The following is a 27,886-nucleotide window of genomic DNA, read 5'->3' on the forward strand; positions in this document are numbered from 1 at the left end:
AGAGGTCTGTGCTCCCCCGGCCCCTGCCCCGATGTGCTCTGTCACCACACCCTCTTCCGGACGGTGGCTCCGAGGGACAACAGAGCCAGGGCTGTGGCTGTGCTCTGCTCTCCCACGGGAACTCCGGAGGACAGAAGCAGAACAGAAAGTGAGTTGCCCACGTCAGAGTCCCCTTTCCCTGTGTGGCAAGAACACGGGATATGGAGCGGGAGGACCGCCGGTTCCCGGGGGTCACCGGTTCTCTTGAAGGGAACGCGGTGATCCGCCGCATGCCCTGGCTGTCACTTCCTCTTCCCCAGAGGTCAGACACCTGGACGATGTTCAACCTCCACATGGGGCCCCCACTGGTCACAAGGTCTGTGTTGACTCGTGGAAGTGCCGGCTTGCACGCTGACGCCTCTCTTCCTTTCAGCTTCTGAGGATGGGGAACCACGTGGGGAAGCGCGCGTTGACCGTGGAGAAGTCCACTAAGGTAAGAGAACCGGAAGATGTGCAGTCCCTTGCGCCGTGTCTGCCACATGGTGGGGCCCGGCGGTGGGGTAAACGGATCCGATGTTCAAGCTCTCAGCCCCACCCTCCCTCTGGCCCTGGGACTGGACCTGCCTGGGATCCAGGTGTCGGCTAGGTGGAGCTGTGTCTCTAATCCCTACCAAAAAGGGAATTGCCTGCTGCGTGGGCAGGCTTGCCTCCTCCAGACCCTGCCACCTCCACTTCTCCCTCCCTGGAGGATGCTTAGCTCTGACCCCCCAACACCTTGCAGGCCTGGCTAGTTCAGGGCTCTCACCTGTCCAGGTCTCTATACCAGCAGGACACCGTTACCCTCCTGCCCTTAGAAACATCCAGGGTGGCCCTTGGCACATGGAGGAGCCCAGTCCTGCTGAGACGTTGCCAGAACCGGTGTAGTTAGCGCTGTCATCGCTTTAACTTGGAAGATTCGTGCAGATGCACATTGGGGGTCCCCTGACACTTGGGGGTCTCCTGTGCTTCTAGCGGCTTCGCCCTTTTGCAGCCTGCACTCAGGAGTGGCTCCCTATGTTTGCAACCTGACATTGGTACAGTGATGCCAGGGCCTTGCTGGCCAGGCCCTGGGTGGTCAGGGTGCTTCCTTGTTGCGCTGTCTGTCCCGTGGCTGCTGCCCAGGGGCTGTTTGGGGTTATGAGGACATGTGCCTGACGTGGTACTAAACCTTGAGTCCTCCCAGAGAAGGCCCTGAACAGTGTCCAGCGGCCTTGACCTGTGGCCTGCAGTCAGGCTTCTGGTCAGTGAAGATGAGGCTTGTAGGAGTGGATCCCTGCTGGTCTGTGCCCAGACCCTGTGCCTGCATCACCCACATTTTTTTGTCTCCGTCAGCCCCAACAGTAGAACTAGCTGGTCTCTTGCACCAGGGCCAGTCCCATAAATTGTACATTTTGCTCTGACTGCTGCTTGGTAGCCTGAAGCTGTCTTGCTGGGAATCTTGTTTGCATTAGCAGTCACCATAAAGTGTAAATGTGTCCCGGCACTGCAGACAAGGCACTGCGCCTGAGAAGACGCCTCTCCCAGGAGTGAGGCGGTGGGGAGCTGCAGGCCAGGGCTGCCCAGTGGCCAGGACCTGCTGGCATGCGGCCCCGCCTGCTGTGGTCACTCGAGGCAGGTTCAGGGTGGCCAGGTGCTATTCTCAGGCTCTCTCCTCCTGACCTCTAATTTTGAAGGGGTTGGAGTGTGAGAACATTGGCTGCCACAGGGGACTTGCGGGGGACAGCTGTCACGCACGCTGTCTGCAAAGTGTCTGGTGTCTCTGGGTCCTGGCCTGTGCTGACCCTGACATGGGTGAACTGCAGGGAACAGGACAGGAACCCCTGTCCTGCCGTGTAAGGCTCCGTCTCTTGCTGGCAGGCATCTCAGGAAAGCTTTGTGTGCAGCCACCACAACACCATGTCCACGCAAAGCCCGCCCCCCAGAAGGCCCCACCCTTCCAGCTTTGGGACTGCCCGTCTCTTTGGGGAGGTCCACTCCGTTCCACACCCAGGGTGCTTGGTGCACTCTGTCTAGGTACCAGGGGTGTTGATCCATCCTGGCTCCGTCTCTTGCCTTGAAATTTCCTTTGCTCTCCCAGTGTCTGAGTCGGGTGACCATATGAGTGGGCAGCATGGGAAGAGGCAGCCAGCACCTCCAGGCTGCTCTGTCCGTGAAGGAACTGTGCTGCACAGAGACACGCAATACTCCTAGTAGTCCCAGAGAAGACCGGAAGAGCAGGTGGAGTTGATGCTCATGTATGTCCTTTAACCTGAGCACTGTGTCCCTGCAGGGTCCCTGAGGAGGCCACCCTGGCGCCCAGGCTAGGTGCACCTCAGCTCTCATGGCCACATGGCCTGACCACATCCAAGGTGCTTGGTGCCAGCTGTGGCCCACACTGCCCAGTGCCCACTGTGCAGGCCTTCAGGCTCAGGGTGTGTCAGGACACAGCTCCATCCCTGCGGTATTTCACTTCCACAAGCAGAACGAGGAAGAGCTGCCCCCCAGTGAGGGGTTGGGGGCAGCATGTCACAGGCCGCCCCTGCGTGGAGTGAACCGGGGTTGATGAAGGTGGGACAGCAACGCGGGGCCCTGACTGTCACTCACAGAACCCAGCAGCGCCAGACACGGAGTGGGAGTTTTTGTTAAAATGCTTTTGGTGTGTTGAGTGGGCATGGGAACAAGCCTGGTCCCTGGGGGAGGAGCCTGCTGTCCGCCTGCTGTCCGTCTGTCGGATAGGTGACCATTCAGCAGAAGGGTAGTAGCAGCACAGGCAGGGTCGGAGGATTTCTGGGCACTTGGGCTGGCGACGGCGTCAGGGCGACCAGAGTCAGAGACACTCCTGGCCTTGCCGTGGACTCAGAGAAGCTCTCCCAGGGGAAGGCTGGCAGGAGGGCACGCTTGGCTTTGGCACAGCGTGTGAGCGTTGGCCAGGAACAGGTGGGTGGCACCGAATTTGTGGTGTGGAATGTGGAGCCCAAGGGCTGCAGGGTGACTAGCACACCCAGCCGGCCTCGGCAGCCTGCTTTAGGAGCGGGGGGGCAGTTGGAAGCGCTACCTCGGGCAGCACAAAGCCAACCACACGGTGAGCACACAGCCCAGGCACGTGCCGGGCTCCTGGCTCCCTCCATGAAACCGGGTGTGGGGGCTCCAGGGCCCACCCCCTCACACATTCTGAGTCTGCACCCTGGGCTCGGGTCGCTCAGGTCTAGAGATGAGCCACTGAGTTAATTCCTGGCGCAGATGCACACGGCGTGAACGCGTCTCACCCTCCTGTAGGGATACATGGGCCTGCCAAGGCAGTGGCCGAGCCCTGAGCCTGGTGCACCCGGCTACTCTGCTGGCAATGTTGGGGTGCCCGTGCCCTCCTCCTCAAAAGGGGGACCCCTGCTAGGGATTCTGCATTTGTCTCTCTGGAGGTACCTCACCAGGCAGGGCTGTGCGGCAGAGCTGGCTCTGAGTCAGTACTGTGGTCTAAGAGAGGCCCCAGGGCAGGCGAGGCCCTGTGGCCCCTGGACGGCAGGCAGGTGTCTGGTGTGTGTGTGTGAGGTGTGCATGTGAGGTGTGTGTACATGTGTGTTGCATGATGTGTGTCATGTGGACGGGCATGGCGGCACAGTATCATAGAAGGCTAGACTGTGTGGCGTTGTACATGGGTGTGCTCCACTTCCCACCCAGCTCCCTGCCTGTGTGCCTGAGAGAGGTCCCTGGGCCCCTGTGCCCACGTGGCAGAGCCAGGTGGCAGCTCCTGGCCCAGCACTGGCCACTGTGGGCGCTTGAGGGGTGGACAGCGATGACGACCCTCAGTCAGTGCCTCGCTGTCACTCTTGTCTTCCAAATAAATAAAATCAATCTCACTAAAGAGCAGGAGTCGGGGGAAGGAAGCGTCCTACCCTACTGCACACAGCACGGCCCAGGCAGCCCAGGACAGCCTAGGTTGCACCCCGGAGGTGGGATCGGGGCTGGGTGCGAGGGGGGCAGCATGTGGTGGCTGTCCCTGCAGCTGCGTCTTGCATGTGGCAGTGCAGCAGGTGGCTGCAAAGAAACAGAACCCCACTGCGACCTCAGCTGTGCCTGAGAAGGCAGAGCCCCTCCACACCTGTGCGCCATGGCCCCTGCTCAGCCCAACTGCCACAGGCCCAGCCAGTGGCTGGCAGAGGCCAGCACTGCCACTCAGGGAGGGGTGGTGGAGTCGGCTCCACCTGCAATGTCACCTTCAGCCAGAAATGGGGCGAGGCGGGACTGCGCAGGCCGTGTCGGTCTGTCCCTCTGTTTGTGCTCTGGGCCAGCTTGGCTGCACCAGCATACTGCCTGGGGATATGGCAGGAGGGACAGGGAGGCAGCGCGGCTCCAGGGCCGTGGCCTGCCTCAAGGAGCAGTGGGACACTGTGCCGGGGTCCACGCGAGCGGCACATGCAGAAGGGTGTGCTCCTGGTGTGCTGTGACGTGGCACTGTGTCCTAAGGGCCTCTTTGTGGCTGTTGTTTTTGCAGGAGGCCGACACTCACAGAGGAGAACTCAAGAGGAAGAGGAACCTCCAAGAACTGGCACAGAGCACCTCTGAAGACAACGAGGTGTTTGGTATGTGGGCTGGGGGTGGGCACGGCCGGACACACGTGTGATGTGGCGGGTTTTAACCTGTGGATGCGTCGGAAGAGGGGCAGGGCAATCCCTTTCTGCCCTCCCGGCCCCTGCCCATTGACCCACCCCAGGCCTCCCTGGACGCACACCCCCAGGGCTCCCCGGTCACACGCTGGGCCACAGGAGAGGCCTCCAGGTGCCTGGAGGTGCCTGTGAAAAACAACGGCCCGGGAAGCGAAACTGCACCAAGGGGGGGGGACCGCAGGCCACATGCCAGCTGCAAAGGGTGACTCAGAGGTGTTGGGAAATCACTCCTGTCTACACGGGCCTGTATCCTGCCCTTTGCCTCCTGCCTGTCCGCTGCCCCGCATGGAGCCATGCCTCTTGCCACTTCCCCAGGGGCAGACGTGTTCGTCCTAGTCTGACTTACGCCACATCTCCCATCAGGACTCCGAAGCTCTGGCAGCCACGCCCTCGGGGCGGGAAGCAGAGCCACCCTGGGGTGCCTTGTTTGCCTCCAGGGTTCCTGAAGGAAGAAGGTAGGCGGCTGCACCCAGGGAGCACCCTGCTGTAGCAGAGGGAAGAGAAGCTGCTGAAATAAGCGGCCTGACATGGAAGGCCAGCCTGGCACCTGGCCAGTGCCCACCTGGTGTCTGCCTGCTCTGTGACTCTGCCCTGGCCCAGCGTGGCCATCCACCCCAGCTTCCTATTCCTGATGAACTGGCTCATTCCGCATGTCCCTTCCCCGTAACAGCGATGATGCTTGCAGGCACAGACGGACACGGGTGTGATGTGGACGGGGCAGGAGAAGCCAACCCAGTGGCCAGGTGCAGCCCTTACATGGCAGTCAGTCCATGTTAGAAGTATTGGAACAGCTTACTCATGTTGTTTTCCAGTGTCCTCTGTATTGTAAGCACCCTAGTGGCTGTTTCCGGGCAATGACCACGGTGGAAGCATAGGTGGTGGTTTTGTGTGTTTGTGTAAATGTATACACCATGCGTAAACTGTAGAAGACCTGTTGCCATCTTGGCCTAGAGTCAGGGAGACTGCACGGTTCCAGGACGGCTCTCTAGAAACGTTCTCAGAGCCAGCCAGAGTGGGCACATAGGAACCCCAGTCCACGGACTCGTCTGGGATGCAGGTGTCTGTGGGGACACCGTGCCTTTCCACCCTTGGTGTTTAGTGAGCGGAGCGTCCAGCCAGCCCACTGCTGTGGGCTGTGCTTGCCATGTGCCGCTGAGACCCCCGCAGTGCCGTGTGCCGCTGAGACCTGCACAGTGCCGTGTGCCGCTGAGACCCCCACAGTGCCGTGTGCCGCTGAGACCCGCACAGTGCTGTGTGCCGCTGAGACCCCCGCAGTGCCATTTGAGTGCCAGTGCCTCAGCCTGCTTCGCCAGGGGATGCAGTGTGTGGGAGTCACGTGTATCCTTGGTGTCAGAGCTGCAGGCTGCCACCGTTCCCCAGCCCAGCTGGAGGCCCCATGGGGGAGTGACACTGAGTCCTGCCCCATTCCCACCGCCATCTGACAGCCACAGGACCGCCCGGGAATGGGCCCAGCGTGGCAGACAGGGGCAGTGTAGAACCAGCAGGCATTACTGTGAGGATGGCAGGAAATGGAGCCTCCCAACTGTGGGACGAGGGCAGCTCTTGTCCTGTGCAGGAAGGACGGGACAGAGGAGCACAGGGAAGCCATGGGCCCGCAGCTGCCGAGCCAACTGTCCCCACATGCCCAGGGACCTCCTTGAAAGCTGGGCAGGAAGCATAGGTCTGCCCCGGTGGGGCCTGGATGAGGGAGCGGCAGCGATCCTGGTGGGAGGACTGAGGCCAGCGCTGGAGGGTTAGCAAGCTGTGGCTCCCACAGCGAATGCCCAGAGCCACCACGGCCACCAGGTGCAGACTCAGCAGCTCTGCGTCCTGCGGGCCACACAGCCTGTCCTCAGCAAGCAGACAGCACCTCACAGAGCACGCTTTTCCATGTCGGCCATGCCTGCTCCCGACTGGCTGGGCTGTCCTTGCAGGAGGAGCTCCATCTCCGCCAGATGTGCAGGCCAGAGGGCCACGCGCTTAGCAAGCTCCGCGGAACTGGGCTGCGTTGTGGCCAGCTGTTACCAAGCTGCATTTGGGTCATGCAGCCACGTGCACACACCGTCCTTGTGGGACCCCGACAGGTTCCTCTCTCCCTGCAGTGTCTCCTGAGGTAGAACAGGGCAGGCAGTGGAGTCTGGGTCCCTCTGAAAGCTACAAAGGAGCCACCAACAGAGGGCAGCTCTGCCCTTTGGGCTGAGGGAGTGCGTGTCTCACAGCACAGGAGATGCCGCCTTGCTCCTGCCATGCGTGGCATTTGATGGCTGCATCCCGGGCATGTTGCCTATGTGGGTGGGATCTGGCAAAAGCCATGGGAACAACGCACACTTGCTCCTTACCCAGACAGTGGAGACAGGATTCCCTGAGTGTAGCATTCATCCAAGAAAGACTGAAGTGTGTGTTTGCGTGCCTGTGTGTGTGCACACCGTGTGTGTATCCCTGTCATAAAACTCGAGTTTTGCTATACCGGGAATGCCCACAAGGAAACAATCCAGCATATCAAAAGTGCTAAGTCTGCCCCGAGTCTCAGCACACCGCATCAGTGACCGTGCCTGGCAGCCTGGACCTGGCGCCCAAGCAGAACACAGCGTCTCGCTTTGCCTGGTGGCTACAACAGCCCCGAGTGGAGGTGAGTGGGGCAGCTTCAGGTTATAGGGGTGACGAAGAACAGGCAGTGCGGGCCGGTGAGTTAGCCCCGCTGCCTGCGCAGGATTGCACGAGGACTTAGGGTCGCGCCGTCTCTGGGTACTGGCGGGCGTGATGGGGGCTCAAATGACCGGTTACAACTCCACCCACACCCACTTGGCCCTGCAGTGTTTTTCTCTGTTGACGAATCTGCCATTTTCAGCAAGAGCTCGTGTGCTCATCTGGTCTCACCGGTGCATCCCGGGCAGGTGGAAGCCCGCTGCTGCTCGGTGACCTCCACCGTGAGCTGCTGGACAGCTGCTGGGCCTCAGCGTCACCACACAGGGTGGTGTGTCAGGAGACGGGCAGGCCCTGCACCTGTGCACGGGCTTACTGTCCCTGCTTGCCCCAGGCCGATGAACCGGGGGAAGGCCAACATCTCCGAGGGGGCAGGATTGTGAAGCAAGCACCCCAACACTGGGAGGTCAGGGATCAGAGGGAGCCAACGCCCGTGCACACCTGAGCTTTAGAATGCAGTGATCCTCAGAGCTGCTTTGGGGCACGGGTCGCTGAGGACTGGAGACCCTCACACCCCACAGTGAGCTGAGGGACACGAGAGCACGGCCAGCTGGCCGTCTGACCACAGGCTGCCTGGGGCTGGCTCCCTGCACGCATGAGCCACTGGGCTGCCCCGCCTTGCTCTGCCAGCCAGCCTCTTTCAGGAACCACATTTGCAGGAAATCAGACACTCCCCTTCATCTCCAGGTGAACAGATGTGTTACCCCAACACTCAGCTCCTGTGCAGCTGATGGCAGGTTGAGGGGACACAGTGTGCAGAGGGCCGGTCACAGGGGACACAGTGTGCAGAGGGCCGGTCACAGAGGGGACACTGTGCAGAGGGCTGGTCACAGAGGGGACACAGTGTGCAGAGGGCTGGTCACAGAGGGGACACCATGTGCAGAGGGCTGGTCACAGAGGGGACAGCGTATGCAGAGGGCTGGTCACAGAGGGGACTCAGTGTACAGAGGGCTGGTCACAGAGGGGACTCAGTGTACAGAGGGCTGGTCACAGAGGGGACACAGTGTGCAGAGGGCTGGTCACAGAGGGGACACCGTGCGCAGAGGGCTGGTCACAGAGGGGCCTCGGCAAGTCAAGCCCAGGTTCCCCGTCTCTGCTGGGCTCGCTCCCCATCGCGGCTGCCAGTTCCCAGATGAGGGTGCTGGCTGCTCTAGTGGGCATGTGGTGGGCACATCCCCCGTGCAGCCTCTTGGGGCAGGCTAGGCCATGGGGTCCAAGCCCGGGATCTGCATGGTAGGACCTGCATTACTGGGCACTTGGCCCTGGGGCGGGTCCTGCCCAGGGTCACTCGGGGTCAGTAGACCCACAATAGGACAGCTGAAGATGCCCAGAACAAAGAGCCAGGACCAGCCCTACAATGGCCCACAGAGCACATGTGACAGGCTCCAACCAAGGCCTGGTGGCCCGACTGCGGCCCGACAGTCTCCAGAGGCAGGTGGGCAGCAGGGTCAACGCCTGGGGTCACGCTGATGTCTCCCTCCTCGTGGGCACCTCTGTGGACCCGCACCTCGGGATGGCAGGTCCCCAGCTGCCTCGTTCACAGCCCTGCTGTCCTGCTCTCCTGCTGGGTCTGGCCCACATGGTGGTCACGCCTGTGGTGGGACAGCTCGGTCCATGCAGGTGGGGCCAGTAGGAGCCCCCTGCACTGTCCCTGGGCAGCCAATCATGTTTCAGGAGCTGCCCACCCTCTCTCTCGGGAGCCAGTTGCATTTCAGGAACTGGCTGTCACTCTTTCTGAACAGCCAATCGTGTTTCAAGAAGCAGCGAGGCCCAGGAGCCACCACGGCTAGCTCCGAGGGATCTTTTCTCTCCCACCTAGTCCAACGAGGGAAGGGCAGGCTTCCACGGTGTTCAGAGGAAGGAGTTTGCCACCAGGATCCTCCTGGGCCCTGGGAGAGGGCAGCCTCCTGCGAAGGGGCAGGGCCTCACTACTGGCCACAGCGCTTCCCTGCCAGCGTGTCTAAATTAGAGAGGCAGGCTCCTCACTTCTAGCAGCGTCAGTGCCCGGAACCAAATGCACCCTCCCTTCCTGCCCCTCCAGAGCCCCTCCTCTCTAGTCCCACCCGCTTCACTGCAGTTGGCTCCAGGCTCAGGGAACGTACTGACCCGCCTCACCACACCTGGAGACAGCCAGGCCATGGCTGTGACATACCTGGTCCCTGCACTGTTCCGTGTGTAGACATGACTGTGACACACTTGGCCTGTGCCCTGCTCCACATGTGGGCATCAGGGCTGTGGTTCATTTGGTCTGTGTATTGGTCCACATGTGTATGTCATGGCTGTGACATGCTTGATGTGTCTACGTGTGGATGTCATGGCTCTGGCATGCTTGGTCTGTCGGTGGATGCTGGCCACGGTTCCACTCTGGTGGCTGTGAGTCCTGCTGGGCCGAGTGCTAGGGTCCAGGACTTCCAGTGGACACGATGGCCAGCGCAGTGATGCCTTACACCTCCCCAGGATGGGCCTTTCTAACCTTTGCATTCTGGTTTCCCCAGAGGTAAGTGCTCATGTCAGTGGGGGATTGACCCAGTCCAGGAAGATGTGAGGGACTTGAGGATTGGGGCCCTGAGGCTGTGAGGTCAGAATTCATCACCTGCCTTTTGTGGGTGCAGTCGCTGCACTGAAGGTGGGGGCTGGGAGCCCTTGGGTGCAGTCGCTGCACTGAAGGTGGGGGCTGGGGGCCCTTGGGTGCAGTCGCTGCGCTGAGGGTGGGGGCTGGGGGCCCTTGGGTGCAGTCGCTGCGCTGAGGGTGGGGGCTGGGGGCCCTTGGGTGCAGTCGCTGCGCTGAGGGTGGGGGCTGGGGGCCCTTGGGTGCAGTCGCTGCGCTGAGGGTGGGGGCTGGGGGCCCTTGGGTGCAGTCGCTGAGCTGAGGGTGGGAGCTGCAAGCCTGTGAGCGCAGCTTTAGGGAACTCTTCTAACTGCGACAAGCTTCCCCCCAGCCTCCAGACACAGGGCGGGCGAGATGTGGAGACAGGATAACAGAAGGCAACATGGGCCTCAGCCACCCAAGGGGCAGTGGTCGCCAAGGGTTCACTGCCCCGACCCTGGCCTTCAGTGCCCAGGCCAGAGACCCCTGGGCTGGATCACCTGCATGGCAGAGGTGGTGGTCAGATGAGGTGACCAGCACAAGCCCCCCGCGTGATCAGGCCCAGAATGCTGTCCTGCACTTTGTCCCACCTGTTCCTGCAGCCTCCGACTCTCCTGGAGGGTTTGTGCATTGGGGAGCAGGACTGCACGCACCAGGGAAGGTGGGCTGGGCACTGGAGGCATTTGAGCAAACTTGAATGCTTGGCTTACATAGAGCAGTGTTCACCAAGGCGTCACACCCGGCAGTACCGCAGCCCGTTTCGGGGTACACCTGTAAGAGCACCTACTCCACGGCACGTGGGCATTTGTAGACCCTCAGACCACAAGGGGCCCTGTGGCCTGTTCCGGCCAGCAGTGACAGCAGCACTGCCCTTGGATCCTCACAGCTGGAGCTGGATGGGGCACTGCCTGGACCAAGGGCTGCCCAGAACAGCCTGAGCAAGCACCCCCTCCTCCCTCTTCCAGATTCCATAGCACCCAGGGCCCCTTGGAACACAAGCTCCGAATGCAGGCTTTGTGCCCAGTTGTCTGCGTGGGCAGGAAGCAGAAATGCTGCAGGAGGAGTCGGGAGGTTGGGTTTAGCCTTGCTGCTGGCCAGTTCTGCCTTTAGGCTCGGCGTGGAGCAGTGCGCCTTGCTCAGCACCCCGGCAGCCCGCTCACGCACTCATCAAGGCACCCCTGTAAGGACTGTTCACACAGACTTTAAAAAGTCTCTACACCCTGCTGGGGGAGAAGAGACACGTCCCGTTTCTTCACTCAGGCGCCCTTAGTGTGAGTGGTATCCTGAGTGATCCGACAACTTGGGCAAAGCCAGGGTGTGCATTCAGAGTGAAGACAGGAGAGGTGCAGCAGCGGTGAGGGTGGTGGGTGGTTTGAGAGGCCTCTACCTGCGTTGCACCTGCTGCTAACCTGGGACGTTGGGTCTTCCGGCTGAAGCCTGTCTAAGCCGCTCTGCGGTGCTCCTTCATTGGCCGATCTTGAGCTGTTCTCTGCGTTGGAGCGTGGCGGTGGCTGCCACGAGCTGGTACCAGGCTGCCGGGCGGCGGCTCTTCCTGAAAAGCCCACATTGTGTGCGGGGGCCCCATGCAGGGGCAGTAAGTGCTGAGCACAGATTCTCAGCTGTCCCCAAGAAAGCCTGGCCCAGCCCGCCCACTGTGTGTGTGTCTGCCTTTGGTGCCGAGCTCCTCCTGTGGACCCAGCTGCACAGGTGCAGCTTCTCACTAGGTTTCTCTTCTCAGGACAGCACGTGGCAAAAACCCTTTCTAATACAAAGCTGAGGTAGAGGCTTCTGTTGGATGTGTGTGTTAAACTTGAGGCTACCTCTCCACCCAGAAAAAACGGGCCCAGCAAAGTAAGCTGAAAGTGGGGGCCCCTGCTCCACTGTCCTGTGGTGCCAAGTGCCACATGCTGGTCCTCTGGTGGTTTGCAGGACGCACGTGCGGCCCTGGCTGTTGGGGTGAAGGGCGCCTCACCTCAGCCCGCCACCTCCTGCTCTGGTCTAACTGGGAGTGGCAGTAGGCCCAGAGCAGATCCGTCTGTCTTCAGCCAGCCCAGAACCTGGAGAGGCACAGAAGCGCTGGCTGCCCCCAGGTGCTAGGAGCTTGGGTTCTCTCAGCCTGTGCTGTGGGCTTACGGTCAGGCTGAGCTGCTCCTTGCGGTGGGGGGTCAGGGTCAGGGTCGTGGTCAGGGCTAGCCTGGAGCTGCTCCTCGTGGTGAGGGCTCAGGGTCAGGGCTAGCCTGGAGCTGCTCCTCATGGTGAGGGGTCAGGGTCGTGGTCAGGGCTAGCCTGGAGCTGCTCCTCGTGGTGGGGGTCAGGGTCAGGGCTAGCCTTGAGCTGCTCCTCGCGGTGGGGGTCAGGGTCAGGGCTAGCCTGGAGCTGCTCCTCGCGGTGGGGGTCAGGGTCAGGGCTAGCCTGGAGCTGCTGCTCGTGGTGAGGGGTCAGGGTCGTGGTCAGGGCTAGCCTGGAGCTGCTCCTCGTGGTGGGTGTCAGGGTCAGGGCTAGCCTGGAGCTGCTCCTCGTGGAGGGGGCCAGGGCCATAGTTAGGGCTAGCCTGGAGCTGCTCCTCGTGGTGGGGGTCAGGGTCAGGGCTAGCCTGGAGCTGCTCCTCGCGGTGGGGGTCAGGGTCAGGGCTAGCCTGGAGCTGCTCCTCGCGGAGGGAGTGCCGTGATGCATGGCCCCGCTTCCTGCTGCGGCAGACACTGCCCGTGCTCTCTGTTGCGTCAGTCTCATGCCAAGGCCTGGCCTTGCTCCAAGTCCGCATTGCACTTTCACCCTGAAAGGGAAGGGAATCGCAAAGCTGGATTCTTGTGGGCGTGCATGCTCCCGCCTGGAGCTGGGGGCTGTCTCTCAGAGCCCCTGCCCAGCCCTGGACAGCATCTGGCTGATGCTGGGGAGACGGGGCATGGGCCTTCATTGCTGTGACCCAGTGTTCCCTGACACAGCTCCCTCTGGGGCTGCGTGCCAGCACCTGCCGACGGGGCTCGACCCTCAGTGTCATGACCCTGTGCAGATCCCCTGAGCAGTCTTGTGGCTGAGCACAGTACCAAGTAAGGCCAGCGTTGGCAGGAACTGAGTCTGCCAGCTGTCTCCTGACCGTCCGTCCCTACTGTGACAGCCGGCAGGTGCAGCAGGCCTGGGTAGGACCTGTGCTCGTGTCTGGGCGACACTGGCTGACACACTGCAGGCTTTGGGAACTGCTTGAGGTGATCATGTTCTGTCTGCGTGTGTGCTCCCACCCACCTGTGGCCGGCGGCTTGGTGGCAATGTGCTTTCCTCTTGCCCCGTGCGTGGGGTGGGAGAGAGGAGCCATCCCTTCCTCTAGCACGGTTGGCTTGCTGGCTCAGTTGCACACTGGGTGCCCTGAGAGGCTGCCCGCTTGGTTTCTGTCTGCCAGGGGAGGGGTCGGGTCCTGCTTGGTGACCTTCCTGGACCTGCACGGGGGTTACGGGAAGGCAGGTGGTATCGAGCTGAGCGACACTGCTTCTTCCTCCAGGGCCCAGTGAGCTGCAGGGAACAGAGAAGGCTGCCCTCCTCGCCAGGAAGAGATGCTGTGAGGACATACCGGGCAGGGGCGCTCAGGACGTGAGCTGCCACGGGTGGCGGGTGCGGCCTGGAGCCGTGTCCGTGCGAGCTGGGGTGAAGAGGATGTGGGAATGGGTGCGAGGGACAGGCAGCTCCCCTTAGGGCGTGGGAAGTGTGGGAGCCCCTTGCCCAGGACAGCCTCCCCAGCACTGTGTACCATGTACGCACACCTGTACCTACGGATGTGCACAGCCTCCTGAACTCACATCCACGTGCACGTGAATGCTTGTGACCCTGCACGTACAAGGCACACACAACAGAACTGGAGTCTGGGATATCTGGACACATAGCAGCTGCTGGCTGCGAGGGGCACTGGCAAGGAAGGTGTGCCCGTGAACGTGGGTGGGTGTCAGTGACATTCAGAGGTACCACAGGGACACGGGGCTGGCAGAGCTGGGAGACAGCCAGGACTGCAGGAAGACCAGTGGGGGGTGTGTGCAGCATGCACGCAGCTCCGCACAGCTGCTTCCAGTGCCTGTCAGCGGTGAAGGATAGAGCCCGCTCTGCCACGGTGCCCACGTGTGTGGGGTGTGTGATCGGCTGTGCCCACTCTGCCACGGTGCCCACGTGTGTGAGGTGCTTTGTTGGGAGTCATTGTGCGCTGTGGGAAAGAGGGGAGCCCGGAAGACTGCAGGGTCGTGGTTAGCGCTGCTTGAAGCCATGTGTGCATTCACTCAGATGTTGATGTAATGTCGAGGCAGGGGTGACGACAGAGGGCCCTGGCTGAGTCCCGGTCACCAGGGTGGGACCACAGTGGGACCAGGGTGGGCTTGAAGTGCCCGGTGCCTTTCGAGGTCCCTAGTATCAGGGACATTCACTCATTTGGGACAGGCAGTTAATCAGGATGACAGAGACATCGGGACGGGGAGGTCACCCTGCTGGTCTGTCACCCTGGTCAGACGCTGGCCCTCCTGTGACAGGCCATTTTCTCCAGCTCTGTCTCCTGCCCCTCAGGGCAGTGGCGGGGTCTGGCCTGCACCATGTCGATGCAGCTGCTGCTGCCTCCCGTGAGGCAGTCCCACCAGAACCCCTCAGGGACAGGTTCCCCTCAGGAGGCGGAGGCTGGGACCAGGGCAAGCTCCAGGGAACCATGTCCAGTTACCCCTGACACAGTGCGCTGGGTGGATGGTGGATGGATGGGTGAGTAGGTGGATGGTAGGCACATGCCCGAAACACGCACGTGGCACCAGACTTCTGGGTGCAAGGTTTTGCAAACTGGGTTTCAAGCAAAGCCCTCACCAAACTGTGTGTGTACACTGGAGTGAGAACATTTCATGACATGCATGTAAGTACTTGTCACAGCTGTGCTGTGCAGAACGCCAGCCACATGCTGGGTTCAGCAGGTGACATGGCCAGGCCTGGCACAGAGGCAGTTGCACGCTCAGGGCCCCATGGGAGGTGGCAGAAGGGGCAGAGCTGCCATGAGCTACGTCTCAGTCTAGGAGTTCAGAGCGCATGTCGTCTGGCTGGAGTCCCCTGTGCAGTTGGCCAAGAGCTGGAAGGATCCTCTTGCACGTATCTGCCCCTGCCATAGTCCCACGGCCACTGCTCTCGGGGGCATGCACTATGGCTCAGCTTTACTCGGTGTCAGAGCAGTATTCCTGGGACAATCCTCAGAGGCAAGGCACGGAGCAGGACCTAGCTGGAGCTGGGCTGGTGGCCAGCCCCAGGAGCTGCAGGCTCAGGTGATCTCCCCAGCCTCCCTATGACCTCTTCCCCATTGTGGGAGGGCCCCAGGGGCGAGCTATTTAGAGCAAGAAAAAACCATGTCGTAGGCACACAAAGGAGTCATTTGTGCGAGCGGGGTGGGTTGGTAAGATGCGAGCTTTAGCGAGATCGCCGTGGCAGTCTGGCTGCCAGCCACGTGCCTCCCCAAGATGCAGAATTTCTGCTGTAGCAAATCCCCAGGCCACAACCATGGGGCTTTTTGTTCCATCTACCCGCCCTGGTGACCCCAAGCGCAGCGTGCCAATGATGGGTGTACCCCACAAACAAGGAGGTGCCTCTTCAGCCCTGGCCCACACTCCCAAATTCCACAGCTCCTCTGCAGTGAGTCGAGGGCCCAGCACCCCAGCTGTCCACTCCAGGATGCCCTACAAGTCACGACTGTTGGAGCCTCACATCTCACATGGAGGGGCTGAGTGTCCACAGTCGGGAGCCCTTTGGGCACAGGGTCCTGCCTTGCATACTCTGTGGGCAGCAGCTGAGGCTGGCCAGGAGCTCTGCTTGCTGCGCGTGTGTGGCCTGTGTCCAGCCCCTGCAGGCCACGGCACAGCCAGTGCCTGCTTGTCTGTGATGGTGGAGTACAGGAAGGAGCTGGCCGTCTTAGAGCGGAACCCTGCCCATCGCCTGCTCCCGGGTTCACTGTGCCATGGGTACAGCGTGGGCCAGGCCTTCGGGGCCTGGGCACCCCTGCCAAACAATGTTCAGGACCTCACTGATCAAGATGTCACTGGGGACCACTTCAAAGTGCCAAGTCACAAACCAGATCATTCAGGACTGCTCTGCAGTGCCACACTGCTGCCTCAACAGCCACCTGGAACCCAGACCCCAGGAAGGCACATCAGGTGGTGCCCAAGGGCAGCCCAGCTGCTCCCTGAGTGCACATGTGGCAGACCCCCCAGAGGGGGCTGTGGGCAGGACACTGGGAGCCCCTTATGGAGCCAGAGATCACTGCCGTGGGAGCTCGGCTGTCACTGTGCCTGTGCAGTGCACAGCTGTGAGACCATGGGTGACAGCGTGTAGCTGTGTTGGGGCGACCATGTGTGTCGTGTGTGATAGTTGCTGGGAGAACCCACAGGGGCATCAGCTGGTGCTGGGTGGTGGTGGGTGCAGGTGTGCCTCCCTGGCTCTCAGCCCTGACAGGGACATCCCTGCCCTGGCCTCACCAGGCTGCGCCCCTCCTCAGCTGCTGTTCAGCTTTTTTAGGTCTCAGTTTCTACATCGCAATGAAATGGCTGCTGAGCGCCCTGAGCCCCGAGAGGGCAGGACGCATGAGGAGGCAGCACTGGCCACGAACTTCCCGCCTGTCCCCGTCCCCCGTCTGTCCCTGTCCCCCGCCTGTCAGCACTGTGAGGAGCACCCTTCCACGTTCCCGGGTCACACTCCCTGCACAGGCACAGCTGGGCCCCGCACAGCCCAGCACAGGTGCTGGCGGCCCCCGGGGCCCTTCCTTGCAGCCGCCCCTTCCCACCCTGGCCACCGGCCCCCTCTGCTTGGCCTGGCTTCACTCCCAGCAGTGCTGAGTCGGCCCTGCTGGATGCCCCATTTCCAACAGGAGCAGCACAACCCAATGTGCACATTTAGCCTTGAGGCTGGAGGACCTTATAACTGCAGACCTAAATCCTGTCTTGTACTGCCTTTTTCCTTCAGAGGTGTATGTATTTGAAAGTCATAGTTGCAGGGAGAGACGAATACAGTGAGAGATCTTCCATCTGCTGGTTCACGCCTCAAATGGCCACGATGGCCAGAGCTGGGTCAGTTCAAATCTAGGAACCAGGAGCTTCTTCCTGGTCTCCCAGTTGGGTGCAGGGGCTCAAGAACTTGGGCCATTCTCTGCTACCTTTCCAGACCACTAGCAAGGAGCTGGATGGGAAGTGGAACAGCCAGGACTAGAACCAGCACCCGTGTACGAGGCCAGCATCAGACAAGAGGCCTCACCCACTATACCACAGCACCAGCCCGTACCTTGGAGCCACACCGGTGGCTTTCTAGAGTTGTACAGAACCACATGTATACCTAGGAGGGACCCCGCTCCACAGCACGTTTGCCAGAATGCAGTGTCTGGTGGACCTAAGAATGGGTGCCCAGCCTAGACATGGCACCTGCCCGTGCCCAGGCTCTCCCATGGGACAGTCAACGGCCACTGGTGGGCCTGAGCAGCATCTAGCAAGGCCTTTGCCCCAGCCAAGCCAGGGATGAACCGGGTCTGGCCCATTCAGGACGGAGCTCACTGCAGGAAGGGCTGGAGAAGCAAATGGAGGGCTCTGCAGTGACCACCCCCAGGCCCAGGCCTGCTGACCGCGATTTCCCAGGGGATGGGGAAGGGTGGGGACAGCCACCGGGACTTGGCCAACGCAGACACCAAGGACCGCCAAGAGGGGAGCTTGGCTCACGCCTGGCTGTGCTCTTGGAGAAGCCAGGGCAGGCAGGCCGGTGGAAGAGTTTGTCCCACAGGCACCCGAGAAAGCAGAGTCGGTAGAGCGTGTGATGTGGGGACCTTGTTGCTCCTTCTGCGTGCCATGCAGCCGGCGTGTCTGCAGGGAACCTGCTGTGTTAACCTGGAGCAGGGCTTCCTGGAGAGGTTGAGGCAGCTCCCACCCTCCAGAGGCTGAGTGGAGGGATGAAGGATTGGCTCCGGAAGCTAGGGAACATTGTGAAGGTCTGCTGGGTATGGAGACCCAGCACAGGAGGGGCGAGCCTTACCTTCATTAAGAAGTACATGCCGCCCCTCTGCCCCTGCGTGTCACAGGCCCCCCTGCTGGGTGTCACTGAGCAGTGCAGGACTCAGTGAAGTGCCTGCCGTGCAGGGACACACCCAAGGTCCTTTGGGAGGTGTGGCATCACTGCCTTGCAGGGCCAGCACTTCTCCCACCCCAGTGCTGGACCATTGCACACTGAGAAGGGGCTATACGTGTGTGTAGGAGGCTTTCCTGCACCCTGGCCTTTGGGCACAAGCACACCAGACCCGCACAGCGGATGAACACACCACAGAACCAGTGCTGGCCTCGCCCAGGAGGCCAGGATGCTGCCGGGGCCTGGAAGCTGCGCTTGTGTCCTGCAGCACGGCACACCCACTCCTGATTGCCCTGCGTGGGTGCTGGGGGAAGCGACTGTGGGTCACAGATGCCTGCTGTGTGCCTCACAAAGGCCCCCTGTGGCGCCCGCAATAGTATTCAGTTGGTCTTGTGTTTTGTTAATGCATCTAATTAGTACAATAGAGCTATTGTCTTCCTTCCACATTTGCATTAACTGATATCAGCCACAGAAGAAAGTCCACAGCTACAAAGTCCTTTAGTAAAGATCCTTTAGTTGCCCCTATACCCACCCAGCTCTGTACCCACCCAGGCCTTACACATGCCGCTGCTGCCCAAGGCTCCGTGTTCCCCGTACTTGACTTTGGCCGTGGCTGTAGGCTGATCACACCACTCTTCAAGTGGCTTTTCAGATACCTCATGCAGCGACGCATTGAACCGGTCTCGCAAACACCAGCGTGTATGGCTGGATCCACCAGGGGGTCACAGAACGATGGTGCCACCCAGGAGCCCTGCCCCATCTTACCCTGTTTTCCATGTGGGTGCTGGATTGGGTGGTCTTTTCCTGAGGCATACAGTGTGGTCAGTGTAGACACCCTGGGCAGCCAGGTGCCTTGTGGTATGGACGTGGCAGCATGAACACAACCACAGCTGTCCTGGTTCCCATACTGTGCTGTTGGCAAACGTGCCTGACCAACGGCCTAGGAGACGGGTCCTGCACTTGGGCCTTGGCGGTCCTGGGCCCACCGGACATGCCCGGTGAGGTGAGGAGTATGATGTCCTTCTTTGTGCTGTGTGTTGGTGGGAGAGGGTAGTGCCTGTCCACAGCTCCACCTATGGACGTCGAACACAGGAAATGAACCCTGCAGGCCCCCTGAAGGGCTGGCCCCAGACCTGACCTGTAGAAGGAGGTGTGACTGTGTCCGGGCAGCACAAGGCAGATGGCCGTTCAGCCGACCGTGGAAGCATTCAGAGAGGTAACGTGGGGCGTGTTCTTCCTGGAGTACCTCGTGGCCCAGAAGCTGCCAAGCTGCCCGTGAGAGCGCTCATCCCACAGGAGGCCATTGTATCATATTCAGGTTCTTGCAAGGGTGGGTGAGGAAGCCCAAGACCTCTCAAGTGGCCAGCTGTGAGGTTTTGGGAAGTGTGGTGTTGGTCAATATTTCTCAGGGGATAAAATTCTCCCAAGCAACTTGTCTGTTCAACCCAAGTATTTCTCCGTGTAGCCAGCCCCAAGGACAGTCGTGTTCCTCACGGGGTGTCCAGGCTGCTGCCCACTCTGGGAAGTGTGCAGGAAGAAGCCAACACGAAGGCCTAGGACTCGCGTGCTCAGGAATCTCTGCATGGCTGCCCTTGACCATGGCCTGGAGCTACATCCTGCTGTGCGTGCAGCCACCCCGAGCGGAGGCGATGCTCATGCGGCCGGCGGGGCTCTGACTCTGGGCTGGACTGGCTGGCGCCTTCCCCTTGGGGGCCCCGTGTTATGGCCCTTGCCAGGTGAAGGACCTTTGGAACCACATTTCTCAGGGGAAACCACCCACGTGCTGGGACAGCCTGTAGGTCCAGGCGACTGCCAGCAGAGGCTCCCAGGCTCACCAGGGGCGCCTGGCCCTTGGCTGCACTGTGCTGCAAGGAGGCCTTACACGAGTGGAGAACTGTGCTCCGAACCTGACATGGAAGTGGGCTGAGGGGGGCCCTGACAGCCCCTCACAGCCTGCTCAGCCTTCTTCCCGCTGCCTGGTTTAGTAGGTGTTTGTTGCTTGTCCCTGCTGCCCCCAGCTCCCCCTGTTAGCGCACACTTGGAGGGGCTTGCCAGCAGCCTTTGTCATCACACCCAGCCTCTCTCCCCGTGCGCGGTCTCTTTGCCTCTCCTGGTTCCCAGCCTGACACTTTGCTCCCCCTGGCCTGGAAACTGGCCTCCCCACGCCCAGCCTATGGGCCCTCCTTTCTGCAGCCAACCAGCTATGCATTCCACCATGCTCTTTTGCCAGCCTGCTCCTGGCCCACAGGGGCCAGTGTCCCTGTGTGACCTCCCCCTCGGCACTGTTCTCCTGCCCGGAAGGTCCAGGTCTGCCACCTGTAGACACAATCCCCCCACCCCGCCAGCCCTCACCCGCCCACACACGGGCTGGTGACCTGACACCCTCAGCCAGCTCCCATCTCACCTGCAGCCTGGTGAGAGAGAACTCACTGGGGCCTTCAAGTCGCTCACCGTGTCAGAGACCCCGGAAGCCCTAAGTCAGGGGGTCTCCAGGGAGGGGTCACCCCCAGGCCTCTCCCTGCTTGGTGGCCACGGCAGTCCCTGATGTCCTGTGACAGGTAGCACTCCCATGTCATGTTCCTCTCTTCTCGGAAAGATACTAGTCGCCCGACTGGGCCTGACCACGGCCAACCCTGCACAGGAGGCCTCATTGTCGCCACATGTGCAGGAAGGTCATGGTCCTGGGTGTGGGGAACAGGTCTTGGGCAAAACATTTTTGGAGGACGCTTCAAACCCTAACATGCATTTTCATCTTCTTTCCCCACCTGAATCTGAGCTTCATAAAGGGACAGGAACAATTGCTTATTCATTGCTATAACTCAGACATGTAGAAAAACGCATCACAGATGCTCGCTTAACAAGGGACGTGTGGATGGATAGATAGGGGGACTGAGTGGGCACATGGAAGGCTATGTGGTGAGCGCATGGAAGCCTTGGGTGCACATCTGTTATGTACAGGTGGGTGGAAGGGCACGTCGGTGGAAGACAAGATGTGTGTACACGTGGAGGACTGAGCAGATGCATGGAAGGCTGGGTTTTAGATGGATGTCCATGGACATACCCACATAGATCTAGGTGGACGTTGACATGGGTGGACTGATGGAGCGATGGATGGATGGGAGATGAGTGGATGGGTAGACAGAGGGACACAGGCATATATAAATATACACATGTATACACACATGGCTAAGTGGGTGGGTGGGGTGAGTAGATACACATATCTGCACGTGGCTGAGTGGGTGGATGGACAGATGACTAGGTGGGTAGACAGGTGTGTGCGTACGTGCGTGTCGTTGTGGGTGGATACAGAATGCATGGACCCACCCATGAGTGAGTGCACAGATGACTAGGTGGGAGGAAGGTGTGTGTGCGTGCGTGCGTGTCCTTGTGGGTGGATACAGAACGCATGGACCCACCCATGAGTGAGTGCACAGATGACTAGGTGGGAGGAAGGTGTGTGTGCGTGCGTGCGTGTCCTTGTGGGTGGATACAGAATGCATGGACCCACCCATGAGTGAGTGCACAGATGACTAGGTGGGTAGACAGGTGTGTGCGTACGTGCGTGTCGTTGTGGGTGGATACAGAACGCATGGACCCACCCATGAGTGAGTGCACAGATGACTAGGTGGGAGGCAGGTGTGCGTGCGTGCCCTTGTGGGTGGATACAGAACGCATGGACCCACCCATGAGTGAGTGCACAGATGACTAGGTGGGAGGCAGGTGGATGTAGCCATGGGTGGGTGTATGGACGGGTGGACCGTGAATGCTGTTGGGTACATCGCTGGATGGATGGGCAGAATGATAGATTGCATTACAGTAACCTGTTTTTCTGTCACTGAGTAGTAGAATTTAAGAGCCGAACGGATTGGCGGCTGTTGAGAGCACTGTTCTCCGTGGAGCATGCAAGCGAACACTGCATTCCCACTTCAACCCTTCTGGCTGTTGCTGCTTTCCAGAGAAAACAGCCAGGCTAAAACTGCATAGTAAGCCGTTCTGTGGCGCAGGAGGCCTCCTGTGGGATCTGGAGTGAAAGGACTCTGTGTCCCACTGCTTTAAGGCGTGACTTACACAAGGAAATGGGAAGGTCAGCTTGGCAGAGAATTTACAAACAGCTTTTTTGTCAAACCAGTGGTGGGTCCGTGTTAGGGCCAGCCTTCCCCCTGGAGATGAGTGCTGTTCCCGCAGGAAGCCCCCCACCGCAGCCCTGGGGCCGCCTTTGGAGCGGGGCTCTGGGCCGGCTCGCTTGGCCTGCGGTGCTCCCAGGCTGTGTGGGCCCCACACTTTTCTGTGGATTTTATAGGAGACAGCCAGTCCAAGCCCCCTGGAAGAAAAGCAGCTCTGTCCGGCCGAGCGGCACAGGCCCGTATTCACAGTTGGTTGTTGTTGCAGGAGAGCCAGATGCGAGCCACAACAATGGGGCCTCGGCTAGGGACACGGTGGTGACAGACTCCACGAGCGCAGCCGACCCCAAGAATGCCTGGCAGGACGCCCGCCCAGCTGACCCCAGGGGCCGCCCCCACTTGGTCCGCCTCTTTTCCCGAGATGCCCCGGGCCGGGAGGACAACACCTTCAAAGACAGGCCCTCCGAGTCCGACGAACTCCAGACCATCCCAGAAGACAGCACCGCAGCTCCGCAGGACACTGACGTGATGGCGTCCCAGAAGAGGCCCTCCCAGCGGCACGGCTCCAAGTACCTGGCCACAGCGAGCACCGTGGACCATGCCCGCTATGGCTTCCTGCCCCGGCACAGGGACACCGGCTTCCTCGACTCCATCGGCCGCTTCTTCAGTGGCGACAGGGGTGCGCCCAAGCGGGGCTCTGGCAAGGTGAGCTCCGAGGAGTAGAGCGCCTCGCTGTCGGTGGGCGCGGGACAGAAGGCCGCTGGGAGGCCTGAGCCGTTGGCGGAAGGACTTGGCCACTGGCCTCCCAGCGGGGCAGGGCGGGTGCCCAGGCGTGCTCCCCTCCACAAGGGATGGTAATTGGGCGTGGCCCAGGAACGCGAGGACCTATGACCGCCAGGGTGGCCTGGTGTGTGGGATGTGAGGCCAGCGCCGCATTCTCATGCACGTGGGGACTCGCGCCTGACTGCGCCTCTGCATCCCCCACTGCTGAGATGTGTCCTGAGCCACTTGTCACTCGGGGCGTGGTGACGGTGATGGGTGAGGCAGCTCAAGACTTGGAGCAAACGCCTGCCGTGAGTCTGCCTCAAGGTGCGCGCTTTCTCTTTGGTCTGAGCTGCGTCCTGGGGCGAGGTGGGGGGTGCGTGGGGGCCTGCAAGTCCAGCCCTGGTCACTGGGGTGGCACTCTTGCTAATCACCTTGACGTATGTGCCTTAGGTGGAAATCTCCTCTCCTGGGGTCGGTCGGCTGGTGTCCCCTGGGGACCTGCTGGCATGACTGACACCTTGCCCAGGAACTGAGACCCAGCTGGCATTCCAACCACAATGTGGACTTGCCTGCGATCAGCTGGTCCATGTCCCCTGCAGGTGTAGACATGCCTTTACGTGGCTTTTGAGTAAAGTGGCAGGCCCAGGCCCTCCCCACCACACCACACCTTGTAAAAACACCAGGCTCCTAGCACTCCCCTCTCCCTAACCATAGTCGGTAAAATGATTGGTGACGGCAAAACCCTTGAAGACAAACCCAGATGGCAGGGCTCGCTGCCCTGTGGGCATCAAAGCACTCTGGCCTCTGGACACCGGCCCAGCCCCACCATGGGCCCTGGGTCCAGGGCATAGGGTGTGACATGGTCGTGCCCAGTCTGGGAACAGCACTTGGTGTAACCTGAGTGTCCAGCGTGGCCCCACCATGTGCTCCGGGCCTGGGGTACAGGGTGTGACATGGTCGTGCCCAGTCTGGGAACAGCACTTGGTGTAACCTGAGTGTCCAGCGTGGCCCCACCATGTGCTCCGGGCCTGGGGTACAGGGTGTGACATGGTCGTGCCCAGTCTGGGAACAGTGCTTGGTGGAGTCTCAGTGTTACAGGATTCCCTGTCCCACTGGCCCCCGCAGTGTCACTCACCCAGGTGACTGCCACACAGCGCCCTGCCTCGTACCCACTTCCCCAGGGGTTGGCTTACCTGGCAGGACTGGCAAGCCATGGCCACATCAGGACTGTGACCTTCCTAGGGAGTCGGGCTCTTAGGCCGAGCCCCCTGCCAGGGGGTGGCAGTCGGGAAGATCTTAGACGACGCAGTGCGAGCCAGCGAGCTGCTGCAGCATCAAGCCAGCCTCAGGCAGCAGTGCTGGTCTCGGGGAAGCAGCATGTCACTCGTGACATTTGGCAGAGCACGTGTGTGTACATAAACACACATACAGAAGTGTCCTTTAAGATCATGAGCGGTTTCCCAAAGATTCAGAATGAGTGAATCTCCTTGGTGATAGATTATCCAGGGTCAAAAAAAGAAAAAAAAGGCTCTGCAGTCTTTTGTAAAAGTAGCTGGCTTTGAAACACTGAGGTGCCCACGGACTTTACTACTGACTTGAACAAGGCAGAGGAGGGTCCTGTGGGGGACCCCATCCCCGGGAAGAAGGCAGCCCCAGCCCTGAGGACTCAGCCCATCCCCCCAGTCGGTGTGGGGCACCCCGGGCTCCACTGCTGCACAGCGACTGCAGGTGGATTCCTTCAAGGCCTCCTGGGACAGCCATGCACCCCGTCCACTCTCAGCACCCCTGTGGGGCTGTGCATCGCCCACCCCGCCGCACCCCTGCCCTCCCCCGCAGCCCCAGGCACAGGCCTGCTGGGTCCGGCCATCCCTGGCTGTGTATCCGGCCATCCCTGGCTGTGTATCCCTCCCCGACCTCTGGGGCTGCTGGGGGTGCAGGTGCACTCCTCAGCATGCTCTGCTGAGCTGTGGGAGGAGAGGGCAGCCTGTCTGCTGCCCAGGCCCTCAGGGTGGCTCTGGGGAAAGATGGAACTACCCCACCTACTTCACTGCTGCCACCAGGCTGAGGATGGGGGCCACGGGGACCTGGTAGCTGATCCTGTGGCTCTGTGGTGGAAGGAGGGGCTCCCAAAGGAGGCAGCACCCTCTTCCGCCTGCCCAGGCGCCCACACTGAAGTTGCTGCCACTGCTGCGTGTTTGATGGTGAAAGCCCCGTGTTACTCAGCCTGCCAGCCTGTGTGACAGCATGCCCCGGCCTCTCCCTCAGGCTGTGCAGGGGCGAGCTCTTGGCCAGGCACTTCACAGAGCTCAGCCAGCTAGTGCCTAGCTTTGGTGGTGGCATTTCAGTTTCACCAAGTGTCTCAGTTGCACAGTGACCTGCTTCTATAGGACTGGCATGTATCCCGTGTGGCATGTGCCTGGTAGCTTGTGGGGGGCATTGGTGTGTGCACAGAGAGCAGCAGGAAGAAGGCACAGCGCATCCCTGTCTCCTAGCACGCGCCCAAGGGCCGAGGCCAGGCGCTCAGGATGATGCCAGGCGTGGCCTCAGATGCTACAGGAGTGAGCATGCTCAGCTCTGCCCTGGCAGACACTGGCCCAGAGCTCCTGCCGGATCCTGCTGAAGCAGTGTTGCCCTCATGGGCGACTGTCCACCTGCTCTGTCCTGCTGTCTCCCGTGGGTTGTCTCCCATGGACTGTAGTATGGCCGCTGCCTCCCGTGGGCTGTCTCCCGTGGGCCGTCGCGTGGCTGTGTAGGTGGTGGCTGGGGAAGTTAAGTTTGTGTATGTAAGGAAGAGTGCCTTTGGGGACTGGATCACAACTTGATTTGTGACACGTTTGACTTCCTGTGTATTTCTGCCTTCGTATGCACTTATTAAAACTATGTAACAGACCATGCCTGGTGTAGTCTAGTCGTTACCCGTGACCTTAGGAGTTGGCTTTTCGGGGGTCCCTGTGTCCTGCTGTGTTTGTGAGCTGGCAGGCACCCCTGCTGCCCCCCCGCACCTCTGCACACCGAGGCAGACTGTGTGTCCTCTGGAGACCTCGCCTTCCGATTTTCCTAGCTGTTCCTTCTCTGTTCGAGGCTCTCATTTGTGATGTCCTGTGCACGCTGGGGAGTGGGAGACACGAGGCAGACCACGTCACCTCCCAGGCGCTCTGGCTGCCAAGCGCACCCATGGCAAGGCACTCCTGCGTCCCCGGGGAGGGTGTGTGGAGGAAACACTTGGGGCCTCTTGACAGGGCTCCGCACTTGGCTGGCTATCCCCATGCCATGGCACAGTGGGCACAGGTACTTTCACCAGACCCACAAGGACCTGCCAACAGGGTGGTCACCAGCCATGCCAGCCTGTGTGGTGTAGCATCCGGTGCGTGCAGCTGGGTCAAGAGACAGATGGCTGTGCACAGCCTGCAGTGCCCCCAGAGAACCTGAAGGCCCGATGCCACGTGCACGCCCAGCTGTAACTTACTGAAAATGTGCCATTCCCCTGGAGCTCACAGGAGGCACCACCCAGCCATCCTTAGCTTGGCTTCTTGCTCTCTCATTTTGCTATGGATCGGGCAGAATGCAGGTATGCCTACAGCCGACTACCTCCATGTCCTCAGAGGGGGCTCATGTGGCAGGTGCAGGAGTGACATGAGGCTCATGTAGGGAAGCAGGAGTAGGACCCTTCGGGGGGCTTGGAGCAGGCAAACAGGCTAAAGCTCTTCTTCCTACTAACCTCAGCTGAACCATTCCCAGGGAGAGTGCGCGCCAGGGACTTGGAGGCAGGGCCAGCCCCACCAGGCAGCAGGGCCTGTGCCCACAGTGCAGACCCTCACACACTTGTTGGGGACTCGCTGAAGACGCGAGGTCAGCCACACGGAAGGTAGGTTCCCTCTGGTCTGCACGCGGTCACGCCGTCTTCGCCTGCCTGGAGCAGCCGCGTGTTACTGAGCCACTGCACAGTTAACGTCCAGCCACATAGCCTGGGGCGGGGCCAGGGCACACCGGCAGGGACCATGTCATCCCAACGCCATCTCTCTTGTGCCTTGGTCCTGGATGTGACTGACCAGCTTCCCGGAAGACCCTCGCCAACCTCCCCTGTCCTTGTCTCTCCTTTCTCCCCTCCCTTCCCCTTCTCTTCCCTCTCCTCTCCTCACCCCTCCCCTCCCTTCCCCTCCCTTCCTCCCTCCTCCCCTCCCTTTCTCTCGTTTTACCCCTCCTCCTCACCCCCTGTCTCCCCTTCCCTCCTCCTCTTCTCCTCTCCCTTCCCCTCCCTCCCTCCCTCTTCCCCAGGCCCTCACCACCCTCAGTCCACAGCGTCTCCACACAGCCCGTTGCTTTCTGCCCAGGGACCACCCGGACTCACGCACACTCTGTGTCCCCAGCAGGTGCCGTGGCTCAGGCAGAGCAGGAGCCCTCTGCCCTGCAGCACCCGCAGTCAGCCTGGGCTGTGCAGCATGTACAAGGTAAGGCCCAGCCGCGGCCCCTGCTGCGGCACCGGGGCTCTGCGCTCGCCGGGTCTCAGCTCCAGCAGGTCGCCCTGTGACATCTGTGAGCCGCGGAGGCGGGCCCCGGGCAGACACAGCAGGAGCGGAGACGGAGAACAGGGAAGGCCAGGAGGAACAGTCAGGTCCTTGGTCTGGGACCTGGAGGCCGGCCGCTTGGGACACACGGCGTGGCTGTCAGGCAGCATTCTGAACGGCCACAGGCGAGGACAGTCATGCCGTGGGGCTCCCTTTGCCAGGGTCAGTGGCGACCCACAGGTGGGCCAGCTGAAGGCCAGCCTGCTCAGGGCCTGTGTGTAAGTCTGCATGGAGCCCAGTGTCTCACGGGTACTTAGCATTCACTGGTGCTAGCTGGACTCAGGCTGAAGTCCATGCGGTCTGCACGCTGCAGGTAGGTGGCATGGCAGGAGGCCTCTGTGGTCTCTGTACACACTCACAGACAGGCAGAGGCTGTCGCCGGCTGGCCTT

At 60.9% G+C, this 27,886-nt stretch overlaps 1 protein-coding gene across 3 annotated transcripts in view; it reads left to right on the forward strand.

The window, feature by feature from the left end:
* The first annotated feature begins 421 nt into the window (after positions 1–421).
* Positions 422–27,886, forward strand: part of MBP (myelin basic protein) — a 41,841-nt gene continuing 14,376 nt past the window's right edge. Inside the window, exons 1-4 of one of the 3 annotated variants that reach the window (XM_058676948.1) lie at positions 422–472; positions 4,487–4,574; positions 22,435–22,871; positions 27,299–27,379. In XM_058676948.1, the coding sequence (XP_058532931.1) occupies positions 422–472; positions 4,487–4,574; positions 22,435–22,871; positions 27,299–27,379 (657 nt within the window). The remainder of the gene's footprint in view (positions 473–4,486; positions 4,575–22,434; positions 22,872–27,298; positions 27,380–27,886) is intronic. The other 2 variants (XM_004579420.2, XM_058676949.1) reach the window with 2 other exon arrangements.

Source organism: Ochotona princeps, chromosome 18, assembly GCF_030435755.1.
Source record: "Ochotona princeps isolate mOchPri1 chromosome 18, mOchPri1.hap1, whole genome shotgun sequence".
Classification (NCBI taxonomy): domain Eukaryota; kingdom Metazoa; phylum Chordata; class Mammalia; order Lagomorpha; family Ochotonidae; genus Ochotona; species Ochotona princeps.